A 14,590-nucleotide genomic window follows, 5' to 3' on the forward strand; every position below is an offset into this window, starting at 1 on the left:
TGTCAAATTTACAGGGAAGGAAGACAGATTGGGGTGGGTTGCACCTACAATGTCTCAGTGTGCCTTTGCCAGAATGGAGAAGTATGTTTGCAAGTTCCCATATGATTCTGCTCTTGGGCAGAAAGCCTGACTGCAGGTATCCAGAGAAACAATAAGATTGTGTAAGAGTAGAACAGAAGATGTACCACTTGGTGAGATGAGAAGTGATTGCTTCCACCTGTTTTCAGTGGAAGATAAGTGTGCTGGGGAGGTTATCGTAACTACCCTTAGAAATGCGGCTGAGTGACTCAAGACATCAAATATGACAAAACAGCTGCAGTGCAGAATGACGCTGTGTTGTGTATCATGCTGTGACTGACAGGCCTCTGTGGTTTAGCTGTAGAAGAGAACGTGTCCTTTCCTTTAATGCTAAGGGATGGGAAGAAACGCACGCAAGAGACCTACACTGCACTAGGTGACTGGGAAGATCCCCATCTGAATTAGGGAGAGGTTTTACATCTTGGATTTTAGCACCCCTCTGTCCTGTGACCTGACGGAGTCGGTGCTGCTCTCCTGCCGAACAAGCCTCTAGAGGGGACTGTGAGAGAGATAGATACAGAAATAATCTTTTATTCTTTTGGACACTAAGCTGTTGCAGGTGTTGACTAGATGGGAGGAGTGGCAGTGCTAGTTCTGCCCTGGATTAGCATAGGGAGTTCTTGCTCCTGCAGTGCAGAGGTGTTTGTGGGCCCTCCAAGTAACTGTAAGAGATGCAAGCACGTGATTTGGGTAATTTTATTTTGAAACGTTCCCTTCCTGACAGCACAACACTGTGTCTGCTTTGTGGTTCCTAAAGTCCAGGCAGCCAATTTGACCAAAAGTTGCAATAACCACAAAAGTCTGATTTGCCTGCTGGGTCTGTATTTTCTAGAGAAACCATACCAAAGCCCTGCCCCAAAGGGCTTCCATCTGCTTTGTTTCTCATGTAGTAAAATACTAACCCCCTTATCCTGCTTTTGAAAACTGAGTAATGGTAAAATAGTAAAATGAGACTTGTCTTACTTGAATAATAGGTTTCAAAGAGAGCTTTCAAAATTGCTCTGTACTAACAATCAGTTAACTAGCTAGCACTCTGCCTGAATTTTGTTGGAGGAGTTTAATTCAGGAGATGAGAAGCCAATTTAAATGCAGCACACAAGAATAACAGAAGAGACAGTATTTCGGGAACTAGTGTAAGAAAAAGTTAAATTCACTTGTGAACTATGAAAGTCTTCCAGATTTACGGATTGTAAAGTACTTGCGTGCCAATAGTATTTTACGATGCTGGGTAAAGTAGCCTTGACTCTCTGACCTGTAACTTTGCTCTTGAGGAAAGACAGACAGCTTGGCATTGACATCCTTAGATTTAATGTTCCTCCCTAGAAGAAACTAGGCTGTCCTGCAACTTGGTGCTCATTTTTAGTGATGCCACTTAGCACCACACTGACTTTTTGTTCATCCCAGTCTTTGAAGCATGCTTGTGTGCAAGTTGCCTTTGTACTGCTCCTGGTAGTCACTGCAGTGACACTTCTGGCTATTCTCTGAAAAGTGAAAAAGCCATAAATGTTAAGAAGAAACTTTTGCTACATTGTTGAATGCTTTAGAAAAAAAAAAAAATTGGGTTGTCAATTTGTCACCGTTTTATACTGTGTAGTTTTAATGGAAAAGTTTTTCAGACCTTAAGAAATTAGATAATTAAAAGGTAGGCAAGGACAGAGACCTACCTTCAGTAGCTCTTTACTGGCTGAAGAGTATTTTGGAAAGGGAGAGTTTGTAATTCCTTAAACCCAGCAAATAATCCTATCTTATTCTGAAACCCCATACCCCTGCATCAAATGTTTTTTTCAACTTAGATTTTATTTTGAAGTCTCTTTCTCAGAGAGACTTTGGTAAGACCACAGAGGCAAAAGCTCTCAATGATGTTTCATAAGCATCAATTTTTTTCTAATTGCTTTAATTTATCTGAAAAGACTGCTCTGTGCCTTTTTTTAATGCACTGGGTTGTATCTTGCATATGGAGAGATGATTTTCTCATCTTCAGTGAAAACCCATGAACAGATGCAGACTGCAAATTTATTTGCTTGGAAGGAATCACATTTGGGCACTTAGAACTCCAGAAGCTATCTGTAGCCTCTCACACTGACATTTTCCCCTTCTGTTGCCCTAACTGTCTGGCCTGATGTCCTAGAGTAATTCTTCAGACCTCAGTCTAAAAATACCACTCTCCGAAAGCCCAAAGCCTTGCACACTTGCACTGTTTTTATTGCGATTTATCCTGATTTGCCCATACTTACAGCCTGTATATTCTTCAGGGAGTCTTAACAGCTGCAGTTTTTTTTTTTACATGTGAATGGCTTTTAAAAAATCTGAAGTGGGTAAACATAACTTGGGTTTAAAATAATAGCTAGCTTTTGAACTGCAGACACAGCAAAGGTTTTGAAAAACTGAGGCATGCCTATCCTCTGTTTATGAGAGAGAACTTACCTGGGCATAGCTAGTTACCTTTGTGATAAAGGTGTGCACTTAGTGTTTGTGCATCTTATACAGCTATTAAAAACGAAGCATGGAATGGGAGTATCCAGCAGATCTAGAAATAAATCTGGTCTCGCAATATTATCCCTTGTGTCTGTTTCCTGATTTCCAGAGTATATACAAAGTTTAAAACTAGCATCTTTGGAGGTGGGAGTGGACTGGCTTTGCTCGTTCTTTAAATATTCTTTCTTTATGCTTGCCATCAAAGGTATGTATTGGTACTGAGATGATGTATCTTGGATGAAAAGTGCATAGCACTTGACACCCAAATCAAATATTGATTTGGAATGTTTTTCTGAACTTTGGATGTATTAATCTCTTGAAACCTGGCATTTTCCAGGCTAGGGTCATTATTAGTCATCACCATGGTATCTGAGCACTTATTTTTCCTGTTCAATAAGCTAATTTACAGGGGAAAAAATCTGCGAACTAGTTTGCCTTTTATTTTTAAGGTAATTGTGTATTACAAGGGAAATGTCCTTGTGCTATGGCCTGGAGAAGAGAGGCAGTGTTAGTCCAACTCAAGACTAATTTCCCATTTTAACATGGAGAGCAAAATGTCTCTGCCAAAGAGCAAGCACGTTTTCTGTAATTTGTCTACAGATAAGCTTGGCAGCAATTTAAAACAAATGTCTTCAGTAAATGACCAGTATAACTTTAATGTGCCCTCTAAAGTCTGACACTCTTCAAGACCCGATGCGCTTTCCTTGTAAGTTCATTTTATTAGTCAACTAATTCATAAATAAATTAAATTCTACTCGTAGAACATGCTTTCCTTATGTTCGTAATCAGTAAAGTAGGAAAGCCTCAGCAGAAAAAAATTCTTCCATTTTCCAACAAAACTGTATATACAAATTTAATACATCATACATAAGTAAAGGCAAGTGACCTTGTAATAGGATAACTTTTGTTCTTGTAAGGTTATCTTTAGAGACCAATCTTCTAATGCTACACCAAATTATGTATGAAAGGGTCTGTAGAATGCTGGCAGAGATTAAAAATCGTGTTGGAAGAGGAATAAGAGACTTGGGGGTAATCTTTCTATCCAGATTTCATTGTGAGTACGCGTGGGAGAAGCAAGGTAATCAGTAATCTGACAGTGAAACTGATGGGAGAGATGAAGTGATTGACGATGAATTTGAAACCTCGCATATCTGGACAGCGATCGGGCTGTTTGGAGACATTCTTCTATTTGAAAATCATCCCGGTTAGCTGCTGCTACATGGAGGAGGGGCATTTCTGCCATACCTTTTCCATAGGGGCAGTCATTATGTTGGATGATTGTTGAGAGTGTGGGGCTTGCTCTTTAAACACTTGGGCCAAGGGAGATGTGAAGGGTGTAGAAGCTGAAGGTGAATGAGGTTAAGGTTTGGAAAACTACACTAATGTCCTTTTACCCTGCTAGAAACAGCTCTGTGCTTACTCTGTTCCTTTTTCCTTTGGAAACAGATAAAAGCATTTGGGGAAGAGGAAACCTGTAAAAGAAGCCAGGAAGTATAAGCACTCTTGAGTGTAGGTGCTGTTGACATGATGTCTTCAGAGGCAAAGCAATAGAGTTCTGGCCTATTTTATTTTCCCGATACCTGAATCTTAATTCCAACAGCATTTTTAAGTAGCTTTTTGGGCACAGCTTTTATAGATGTGGCATAAATGTTTTAACTCTTGATATATAACTAAAAGCCTCGATGTGTGTCTGGATTTTCATCATCTTAGTCATTAGCAATATTGAAATATTAGTCATGTAGTGTCATCAAGGAGTTGCCTGAAGTCTGTGTAGAGCTCATTCCTCTTATTATTTTGTCGCCTTCTTCAAGAGCATAATGTACTTATTACCGTTAAACTTGCCGTGAACAGTTGTCTGAATCACCAAAAACTGGTTTAAACAGCTAATAATAGGCACCAAGTTGGAAGCCTTTAGTAAGATCATAATGCAGCATGCTCTGAGTGATAAGCAAAATGAGATAGGAACATATTATGATTTCATAGAATCATAGAGTGGTTTGGGTTGGAAGGACCTTAAAGCCCATCCAGTTCCAACCCCCCTGCCATGGGCAGGGACACCTTCCACCAGACCAGGTTGCTCACAGCCCCATCCAGCCTGGCCTTGAACACTTCCAGGGATGGGGTGGCCACAGCTTCTCTGGGCAACCCCTGCCACTGCCTCACCGCCCTCACTGGGAAGAATTTCTTCCTAAAGTCTCATCTAAATCTTCCCTCTTCCACTTTAAAGCCATTGCCCCTTGTCCTATCACTCCATGCCTTTGTAAAAAGTCCCTCCCCAGCTTTCTTGTAGGCTGGAAGGCTGCTCTGAGGTCTGCCTGGAGCCTTCTCCAGGCTGAACAACCCCAACTCTCTCAGCCTATCTTCATTTCCACTTTGATAAAGGTAGAGGCGTTTTTGCATAAGGATCATTATTCAGGTACTGTCCAAATATCACTACTAGAAACTTACTTTAAAGAAAAACATTTGCGTTGCTAAGAAGCATCTAAGATGAGGATATGCTTTGAAAGTTTTAGCTTAATATCAGATTTACATTGCATACCAACGGTGTGATTTATGTCATGGTAGCTCAGACTGATTTGTGTAACTAATGTGTTTTGTGCTTATAACAACATTTTATCACTTTAGCTTGTTTGTCTGAGGAAGGAATAGTTCGTGTGCCAATAGTTACATCTGCTGCTACAGCTGCATCTACAAGGGGCACGATGCCCACGTAGCACACTGGTATTCCTTTACCAGCTCTGCTCTCTGTCAGGTCTATAGAAACGATAATCTGCCAATCTGGAAATAAAAGTATTTCTGTACTGCTAGCACTTTGCTACTGTGCCTGTGTTTTATGCTATAGGTGCATTAGTTCTATTCAAACACCTCTTCCCCCTCTTCGAAAGACTTTCCTGTTAGCAAGAGAGAGAGAAGTGTCCTCCCTTCGGCATTTGCTGCTCAGTAAATGGAGCCCAGTTTGGTTTGTCATGATGCACAAACTCTCGCTTTATCCAGCTGTGTGAAAAACTTCCCTTCTTCATGAAACTTTCATCACACGTGGGCTTGCAGTCTCTTGGAGAAGGAAATTTCCTCCGGGTATGGAAGGAGCTCGCCAGTGTTGGACAGAGCTTTCGTGGGACCTGTACCTGGAATATGCTATACCTAGAATGGCACCAGGTAGCTGGAGAGGTAGTTGGAGACAGCTTGTTTAGGTTGAGCGCCAAATGCCAAGCTGTATTCCTTAACTAGATTTTTAGACACATGGATACAACTTGAAAGGTGCAAGTTGTGAGATTTGATATCAAAAGAAAGGTGGTTACCCATGAAAATATTAAGCAATTGCCTCAATATTAAAGGGAGCAGAAAGTACGCAATATATTGTCTCTGATCCGCTTCCTCTTTCAATCAGTTGCCAGTCTGTTGAAATGAAAAAACCCTGAAACCCCTGTTTCTCATTGTCTAAAACTTTTGAAATAAAAATGAAAACATTTTGCTTGCCAGTTTTGTTCCTCTAGCTGAAATTTCCCCTCCATGTGTTCATAACCAGACTTGAAATTAAAATTGCTCTTATCTTCTGTGTGAGGTTGCAGAGCTCTGGAAACAGCAGTTATCTCAATTTTAGTCCATCATTCCCCTCAGTGCTTTATGTCTGGAGTTTTTCTGTGTGCGGCTTGTTTTATTTAAAGACTTCTACTATGTTAAGTTAATACATTGGGATTCTGTTGCCCACAACAAGCTCCTGGAAGGTACCTTCTGTGGAGCTGCAGCCACTTGCAACTACTCAAGTTGTATAAAATCACAAGAGTAGTTGACAGCATGACTCCCAGTAACTTGCTCCAGAGTCCCTATGGACTTGAACCAAAGTCTTCCTGCCATCCCTCCATGCGTTAAAGAAGTGAAACTGTTTTGCGTAATTCATAATTAGCTATGCCTCTGCAAAACTATAGGATTATAGCTATAATGCAGACTTCTCCCTCGTGCGGTACCTCTTAGGACTGGATGTCAAAATGCTCGTGTTTGTTTTGAATATTGAGTAGTGTACAAGTGAATTAATAAATGTATGGACTTACTAAATAATGAAAGCCTTTTTTTAAAGAGGGATGGAAATTACATAATTGACATATCTCTTCTGAGAGTCCTCAGTTGCCACTTAGTTTCGCCGAACAGTTGTTTCTGCAGATAAATTAATTTCATGGATTTTGACCATCATGAAGTGAATCTGGCCTGTTTTATTAATATGGGGGAGGAAGAAATTAGATGTGCTGTATTTGAATTTTGTGACAATATCAGATACACTTTTCTTTAGCGGGTCCTCGAGGAAAATGTTGAATGGCTGGCTGTCCATTTTATTTTATTTTTTAACTTTTAATATGGGTGATTTTAAGCTGCTTGAAAATGGGAATTTGCATTCCCAGAGAAGCTGTAAATGAAAAGCAAAAAATAGAACAGGAAGCTGAAGTTTTTGAAGTTTAATAAGAAATTAAAATGCCAGGAATACCTTTGAAAAGCTGTGTTTCCATGTAGTTGAAATTCCCAAAGTATCTCTGTATAAATGGGTATGGTTTTGTTACTTTTGCGTGAGGGTTTGTGAGCATCAGTTATGAGAGGATACTGGTTAACATTAAATCGAAAAGTTTTTCAATCCTAAGACAGTCTGAAAACTCTTACTTCTGCAATGCTAGTTTTACAACTGCAGTTTCAAATGAGAATAGTCAGACTCTTAGAATTCAATTAGTGTATGTTTGTCTCCTGCATAGTGATATATAATCCTTATTTATAACAATGCTGTATGGCAGAGGCAGCTCTGACAATTTTAAATTATGCAACAATAAACACATTACAGAGCCTTCCTTGGATTACACCATGCTGGATGATTGCATCCAGCACCCATTTAGGAAGGCTTTGCGTACTTGGCTTTCTGAAGAAGCTGTCCTTAAAACATGACCTGTAAACAAGGAGGAAAAACTCGGTGTTGCTTCTCTGAAGTCAATCCAGGTGCACAAAGCGAAGACTTTAATACAAACTTTCAGTGTCAGCCTTTGAAATCCTTGAAAAAGAAGATTGAATGTTAGGGATTATAGTTCTCTTGCATTTTTTTTTTGGTCTCTTATTGAAAAAAGCATTTTGCCAATCCATTAATAAACAGTTCCACGTAAAGTAACCCCTCTACCTAGGCTCGGATATCAGTGCAAAGAGAAAATTTAACAAGTACAAAGCTGTAGCAGTATTTCTCAATTATTTTCAACAGTGTAATTTAAGAAGCTTAGTGGTGACCCCGAACTCGTGCTATAGTCTTTGAATTGCCAGAAGACATGGCTCCTTAGTCATTATCTGAACAAATTTCAAGTTTTTTTTTTTTTTAAAAAAAAAAAAGTATTTCAGGTGAAAAAGGTAAAAACTGCCTGTTGTCGGAGAAGGCAGTTGTCTACAACAGCTGACAAACATAGGCTGACAAGTTGTCACTAATGGAGGAAAAAACTGCTTTAGCAATGGCAAGGTTTTTCCTGATTTAAAATTAGTAAATTCTGAAGAATCAAAATAACTAGAATTTGAGATGTACCATCTGTCACAGAGTGATTCCAATTTTTTTTTTTAATACCGGAATTACACCTTCCTGCTAACAACATGTTCCCAATGGACCCTTTGCACTGACGTAGTGCCTGCCTCTAGAAGGAACCAGTTAAGTAATGCCTCCTCCAAAAGCATCAGCTCATCTTGCAATACTCTGATGTCATCATTAATACCAATCAGATTTGAGTTTCAAAAACTGATCAGTGAACGAAACCAGCTCTTCCAAGATGAGTTCCTCCAGCTTTGAGTTTTACTTGGCAGCAGTTCATTAGTTCAGTTTGTAGAAGTGGTTGTGTCTGTGCGCTTCTCGCTAATGCTCCGTGCATTCATCACGGGGGGGGAAATTTAAGCTTATTCATCTAAACATCAGCAGCTGCTTTGGGTCTGTCCTGCCTTTTGGGGTACATGAAGCCATCTCCGGGACATGACTGTGTACTCTGTGAACTAAGAGAACCTTGATATTGTAGCAAAAAGATGGTTTTAAGCTGGTCTGTCAATGCTGCAAGAGGTATCTCTGAACTGCATCAGTCTAGTTTCTCTAGTCTGTCTTCATTCCCGATGTATTTTTAACTTTTTTCCAGAGATTGCTCGTTATGGCTGATTACATTATTTGAAATTTTTTTTGTCTCCTTCGATGCCTGTGCCAGTAGTGCTTATGTAAAGAGGCTTGATGATATTGAATGGTAAGAATGAACAAATGCAGCGGGAATTAAATTTCTATTTTGCTCTCAAGCACAAGTGTTCTTTCTAAATCAAGTCTGACCACTTACTATGTCAGTCAGCTACGTTGTTGGAGACATGGAGAAACTATTTCATTTACATTTGATTTAAGGGGAATTTTTGTTTGCTTGAGGTGCTCTATTTTATTTAGAAGTTTTAGAATTGTATGGTTTCCAAGTGCTCTGCATGCTTTAAAACAAATTTGGCCATCGCTGATCTTCATCTTGGCTGCAAAATCCTGTGTATTATGTGTACCTGTCAAATAACTGGCCAGCAGTATCCTATCCTCTGTACAGACAGGGAGTTTGAAGTTATTTGTCAAATATCACACGGGAGTTGTTGATGATGAGTTTTTTCAGGTACTTTTAAATAAATCTCTTCATCGTACAACCATCCACCTCAGCTGGTACATGCAATTTTAGAATTCATGCTGTAGAGCACCTGATAATTAATGACAATTTAGAATACCTCATTGTAACATCGTTTACAACCTGATTAATTAGTTGACATAGCTCTTCTTAAATTTCGCATGTTAAGAGGTTTGTGAATGTTTTCCAATAGTTTGACAGTCTTCCCACAGGTGCAGTAAATGCTGGATTGCTGTGAATTTAGGGCCATGTCCTGCACTGCTCTAAAGTCATCTCCACTGCTGCCACAACCCTGCTTCGCTCTGATGTTCAACAAATAGTTTACCGGGAAGTTTGTGTGCTAATCTGGCAGAGAAACTAATCTGCCAAAGCGAATAGCTTGCTTTTGGATGAGCATGCTGAAATGAAGTGTTGAAATTTGGAGACGCAGCAGTAGGATGGGATGTGGCAGCCAACAGTTGGATTGTCTTAGACTGCCAAAGACCCTCAGTCAGGGAAGCACACACGCTTCTTTCATAGGGGTTGGCAGTCCCAGTTGGGCAATTTCTAAAGAAGAATTGCCATCAGTGAGGTATTCAGAAGAAAAATGACTGTTCAAAAATGACTGTGCAAAAAAGCAAAATTTCATCGTACCATGGCGGGGACACTCAATTATAAACTTCTTTGCCTCTCTGTATTCAGACAGAGCGGGGTTTCTGTGTGCTTGATTCATCACACTTGGCTTGAGAGAGAGCACAACATCTCCAGATATCGGAGAGGCTGATTTTGTAGTGCTTCAATGTCGCTTTTATTCAGCCCCTACTCAATAGAGCTTTCTGTTCTTCTCGCTCCTAGAGATTGTAACTGCTGCTGCGGAGGCAGAAACGATGTGGAAATATGGACCATAAAAAATACTGGCAAACTGGTGTTTCTCAAAAATATGACCTGTGCTTAAAACAACAGCAAAATCTTTATTTTACTTTTAAATTGTGGCATGTTGTTGTCTTTTGATTTTTTTGAGCCTCTAAACAAAAGCATAATATACCGCAACTCCCTGTGAACTAGGGATTTAAGACATGGGAAATCTACAGGAAAAAACCCCTCTGTGTCCAAAATAAAATCCCTTTCTGATAGGGCGTTATGGAGAGTACAGCTGTTTGGTGGTAGTGTCGTGCAGAGAGGAACCGAGCTGGAGGCTGGAGCAAACGTGGTAACGGAAAGGAGGGAGAAAAGAGCCTTGGCTGAGCTGGGTGCAAGCTACATGACCTTGCAATGAACTGAAGACTTACTGCAACTCCACCTCTTAATAGGGAGGTCTTGTCCACAGAGAGTAGTGGAAAAGAAAGTTGAGGAGTAGGACACTAATAATTCCTGAAAGCTGGCAAAGTTTTCTATGTCTTGTTGATGCTGTGTAATCTGTCAACTTCAGTTTCTTTTCATCTAAATGTATGCTGTTACATCTGTTTACTCGGTTGTTCGGGATCAGAAATGCACCTCTCCGTGACAGCGCACTGGTTTTTATCCTTTGTAACTTGATTCAGAACTGGAGGGAGGAAGAGGCTGTGTGCTTTGCAGTGGGAACTTGCTTTTTGGTCCCAAAATTAATAACGGAATTGATGAAAAAACACCGTTCAAGTATATTGGTGTGCGGCTGACGGTTTGTGGGACAGTAATGTATTCTGTGTGGGAACATCTGTTGTAAGGGAATGGCTTGGGGAGGGGGAAAGGCTTGTGATATAGCTGCAGATACTACTTCAAAATGACTTGTATATGAATGCACAGGATAGTTTAATTAAAAGGAGAATGGAATTTCCTCATCTTATAGAGAAAAGTATGTGGAGAAATCTGGTTCACTGATGTTACTGAGCATCTGCTGGCTTGTGATGATGCTTTTACAGCACATTTACTGAGGGGTTTTGCAGGTTGCTCTGCCTCTGAAAGGACAGTACTCTCTGTTCGTCTCAGTTCACTTCGTGCTATTTTTACAGCTTTCTGTGTTCAAATGGCTCAGAATAACATGCTTGTCATTCACCTGTCAACTAAGAAATGTAACTTACTTCAGACTTCCTTCCCCTGAGAGTAGCTCCACTATGAGGAATAGCTTCAATTACCAAAAAACTCTGTGCTGTCCCCTTCCTGTGTGCTCTTAAAAGGCAGATGTTTACAAAAGGTCCTCTGTTTCAAGATGACCTAGTTAAGGATGCTGCTGTGCAGCAGGTCAAGGTTTTGGAGTAAAGTTTTTAGCATCACGACTTGCTATTCAAATTTTGGAGAATTGTGGATGGATCTTCAAGATCACCTGTACCAGCAAATGGTTTTACTTTATGAATCACGGCATAAATGGAGGGCTGAGCACCTGCCTGATACTGCAGTCTTTGACCAGATAAGAAGTACATCGAGTCGTTAAAGCCAATGCATCCGAATACCTGTATCCTGGCACAGAGGTGCCCTCTGTGCAATACCAGCAAAACAGCTTGAGCTTTGCAACACCACGGCACCGCTTGCGTAGGTGAATTGCTTGATGAGCCTCCAGGTTCTTTTGGGTTGATGCATGGTAGGATATAGAAAAGTTTCAAGAAAAGGGGAGCATCCCTATGCTTATGGACATCAGAATACTTAATCCTCAGATGCATGGAAGCTGGATTGTTTTTTTTAATTGTGTGGTTGCTGCTGTCCCACTGGAGTGGGAATGGGCTTTTTGACTGTAACTTCAAGTGCTGCCAATGATGCTCTTGTGCATTTTACTGGGGAGAACTTAATTGAATCACTGGTAACGGTGATCTGTCTGTCCTGTTTGAATGACTATGGTTTTATGAACTGATGTGTTATTATTTTGTGCCTAGAGAAGGAACAGATGTCATTAGTGGTTTCAAAATTGGTTAGAACTGAACAAATGCGGACACTTTGTATTTCGTGATGGGTTGCTAGCCGCTGTTGGGGTTGGGTAAAAAGTTTCCTACAGCAGGAAATAAAACCCAGTTCTAACAGTTCTGTTTTGTCTTCTCCCACTTTTGACACAGGTTGCCAACTTGGCCTGTTCCATCTCGAACAACGAAGAAGGTGTGAAATTGGTTCGCATGTCAGCCAGCCAGCTTGAAGCCCTGTGTCCCCAGGTAATGAAGAGCGTAAGAACATAAGACATACCTTAATAAGTTGTGCAACTGGTCCTGCTTAGTACATATTCTGGGCTTGTAGTGGCTGTCTGTGGACTTGCTGCAGAACTTGACTTTTTCCTCAGTACGTGTAGAGAATGAAATGCAGTGTAGACATCAAGACTTAGAAACTTTAAAATACATGACAAAGTAATTTGTGATACGAATGGGTCTTTTCCTGCATAATAGCTTTAATTTCATTTGACCAGGGTATTCTAGTAACCTACAGGACAATAAACAGGTGAAACTTCAGTTGTTTACTGGGCACATTCGTGTTGCAGGAAGATGTCTTGTGAAGTCGCTACCACTGCTCCTGTACATGCTGTAAGATGAATTATAGATATATTATTTTTTGCCTGAGTAGAATATAATTATGCCAAAAAAAAAAAAATATCTTCTCATTAGAGTAGGATCAGAGGAAGCGTGAAGAGTTTGAACCTGGCTGAGACTACCTTTTAATTAATAACTTTTTTATGGAAACAGGGAAATTAAGTTTATATGAGCACTAGACTCTCTTGGTCCATTTTGACAGCCCTGGTGTTTTAAATGTCAACAACTAGATACTTGGATGAACCCCTGAAGACTACAGCACACTGTCAAGTCTTGTAATTTGCATTTTTTTAAAGCAACAGGAAATTCAGATCTAAAACATACAAATAAGCTGTGGTTGGTAACAAGGAGCTAATGGAAAATAGGCACTCAAAAAAATCAGTCAAATGGCATTTTATGAAAATAAGGTGTATTTTCTCAGGATTATTTGGAATTTGTTCAGGTTTTCCCATAAATATATGTCTTTCTTAAAACCAGTCGAAAGGAAGAGAGATATATTCACCTGTACCTGCCTCAGCAGGAGGGGAATTTTGAGGGAATAGGTGAAGGTAGTGTGAAAAGCAGGACTATTTTACCTTTTCTGTTACTTTTAAGTAACAGTGCTATTAAATAGGTGAAGATAGGCACATGAACATAAACCATTAAATACTATCTGGGAGGCCTTTTGTCATCCTGGGGTGAACTTCTGTGGTTCCCACTCCTGCATCAGTCCCTGGGGCTAGTGCATCAACTTTGTTGGCTGTGCAGTTCTTTGCCTCTCACATCTGGGGCAAGTGGTGTGTATGGCTTGTTAAAACCAAAGGTCAATTTTTACAGTTGGAACAAAGTATGTGGAAGAAAAAGCTTTTAAAAATACATCTTATCTGGTGTAAGGGCTTGCTCTTTCCAAAAGTAAGCAACTAGGCTGGATGTAATTTTTTTTAGTTATCTCCCAAGAATATGGCTGTCTGTTGCATGTTGTTCCAAACAAATATTGATGCTTTTCAAAATAATCATCTTAAGAAAATTAGGTTTTCTTTGAATCTACATGTTTCTGGTAGTTGTCCAAGTCTGTTGGGGGTGTTTTCCCCTCCCCATTGCTGAAATTGTATGTATTTCAAACTCTTGTCTTTGTTTTTCCAACACCTGCCTATTTAAATAAATCTACTCCTTTATAAAATAAACACCATGACAGTCAATGTGAAATAATTAACAAACTATAGTCAATGGTCACCAATCTGTAGTCACATCTACTGAAGTGCAGTTGTTAACCTTTGACTTCAGGGATTATGGATAATACATTTAACATGCATTGGAAGCTTTGATTATCTAAATGGACAAGGGCTGTAACTGATGGATTTTTGGCTTTGCAAAGGTCACATCTGAACTTGGAAGCCTGCAGTTCAGATGCTCCACTGCGCAGTCTTGCCTTAATTTCAGGGTTGCCACCAAGAGATTAGTAAATGACACTATAGATGTTCATAGCACTCGAAAGAGTGCTGTTATATTACAGTACATGTTCTCTGGTTGATTCTTTAATGCTCTAAGAGTATTTAAACATGTTGTGAATCCTGAGAGATAATTAGGGTCACTTGTCTAAACTGTTTTACAAATGGCATCTATGTTTTCTCCTAATAATACAGAAGTTTGTCTTGTGCCAGTCCAAGTGACACAGCACGCTGTCATCCTCCTCAACTGTGTTAGTGAATGGCCCCCAAACTTTGATTGTTCTGTATAATCTCTAAATGCTTCTAGATACAAAGAACAGCATAGTGGGATTTTGTTCCCTTTTTTAGACAATTACCTGTTTGTTTTGCAGTTTATTCCTGATGAGATTCACAGCTGCTTCTTGAATCCTTTTAGGTGGCTGTGCTGAACAAACATGTGAATTAGACATAAAATACAGATTTAATCCAACATTATCTGCGCGACACCACGCACCAACACGCCACCCACACC

The 14,590-nt window shown here is 39.9% G+C and overlaps 1 protein-coding gene across 1 annotated transcript in view; it reads left to right on the forward strand.

Moving 5' to 3' along the window:
- The window catches only part of LOC104157695 (catenin alpha-1-like), a gene marked incomplete at its 3' end in the record, with an annotated part of 32,292 nt that overhangs the window by 3,129 nt on the left and 14,573 nt on the right, over window positions 1-14,590 (forward strand). Inside the window, exon 3 of the mRNA XM_009695128.1 lies at window positions 12,191-12,283. Within this exon, the coding sequence (XP_009693430.1) occupies window positions 12,191-12,283 (93 nt within the window). The remainder of the gene's footprint in view (window positions 1-12,190; window positions 12,284-14,590) is intronic.

This window comes from Cariama cristata, unplaced genomic scaffold, assembly GCF_000690535.1.
Source record: "Cariama cristata isolate BGI_N322 unplaced genomic scaffold, ASM69053v1 scaffold12152, whole genome shotgun sequence".
Lineage (NCBI taxonomy): Eukaryota > Metazoa > Chordata > Aves > Cariamiformes > Cariamidae > Cariama > Cariama cristata.